The sequence below is a fragment of the Gavialis gangeticus genome, unplaced genomic scaffold, assembly GCF_001723915.1.
Source record: "Gavialis gangeticus isolate Ggan-Ray unplaced genomic scaffold, GavGan_comp1, whole genome shotgun sequence".
Classification (NCBI taxonomy): domain Eukaryota; kingdom Metazoa; phylum Chordata; order Crocodylia; family Gavialidae; genus Gavialis; species Gavialis gangeticus.
Window position 1 is genome coordinate 50995914 of NW_017728997.1, and position 1164 is coordinate 50997077.

The window sequence follows — 1164 nt, forward strand, 5'->3', positions numbered from 1 at the left end:
CTCTCTCTCTCTCTCTCTCTCTCTCTCTCTCTCTCTCTCTCTCTCTCTCTCTCTCTCTCCCCTTCCACCACAACAGATATACCAGCTGGATGCAGTTCTTCAAGCTGTAGAGCTGGTATCAGAAATCGGATCGTATCAGCCTCCTTAAAAATCAATTGTAGGTATCGGCTCCCAAAATCTCTGTCAATGTACCCCTAGTCTTCACATCTGTGGAAGGTATTTTTAAGTCAGGAAAGGCTGGCTGAGTCCTATCCATGGGATCAGGCAGGATTAGAGAAGTGTATTTCATTTCAGTGGCATGGAAGTGAGCAGCCAACAGTGTCTCTTGTTTCCGGTCACAGAGGATGTTACAGCAGACAGCATGGAATCCAGAGAGACCAGCTGCATCACCAAGCAGACCCAGTACTATTTCAGTACCGTCAATGCCACCTATAATGCCATCATTGATTGTGGAAACTGCTCCAGGTCAGTGCAATGAGTTTCCCAGCATTGGGTGCTGTAGTAGCTGAAGTTGGTAGTAATTATGCAGAAAATAGCATCTGGGGTGGATTTCACTGCAGGAAAATCCTGGCTCTGTTGTAATGGTAAGAAGGCTGTGGGTGGGCAAGAACCTTCTTCCTGCCAAATAATCTTGAGATGGTAATGCTGAGGGTCCCCTGACTTGTGCAGCGGGCATCACTATATTGATCCGACCAACAGGCAAGAACAGAAGCAGGCTACTGAAGAATAGTAGGGCAGTGAATCATAGAATCATAGAAGTAGGGTCGGAAGGGACCTTATAGATCTTCAAGTCCAACCCCCTGCCAGGGCAGGAGAAAAAACTGGCCTCAGATGATCCCAGCTAGGTAGGCATCAAGCCTCCTCTTAAAGACCCCCAGGGTAGAAGCCAGCACCACTTCCCTTGGAAGTTGGTTCCAGATCCTAGCCGCCCTGACCATGAAGTAGTTCTTATGGATGTCTAATCTAAACCTACTCTCCAACAACTTGTGGCCGTTATTCCTTGTTATGCCAGGGGGCGCTAGGGGAAACAAGGTCTCCCCAAACCCTTCTGGTCCCCCCTAGTGAGTTTATAGACTGTCACCAGGTCCCCCCCTCAGCCTTCTCTTGTGAAGGCTGAACAGATTCAGGTCCTGCAGTCTCTCATTGTAGTGTCTGCCCTGTAGT

The 1164-nt window shown here is 48.6% G+C and overlaps 1 protein-coding gene across 4 annotated transcripts in view; it reads left to right on the forward strand.

Moving 5' to 3' along the window:
• Nucleotides 1-1164, forward strand: part of CACNA2D2 (calcium voltage-gated channel auxiliary subunit alpha2delta 2) — a 900071-nt gene that overhangs the window by 889330 nt on the left and 9577 nt on the right. For all 4 annotated transcript variants that reach the window (XM_019505183.1, XM_019505184.1, XM_019505185.1 and 1 more), the window contains one exon: nt 342-465. In XM_019505183.1, the coding sequence (XP_019360728.1) occupies nt 342-465 (124 nt within the window). The remainder of the gene's footprint in view (nt 1-341; nt 466-1164) is intronic.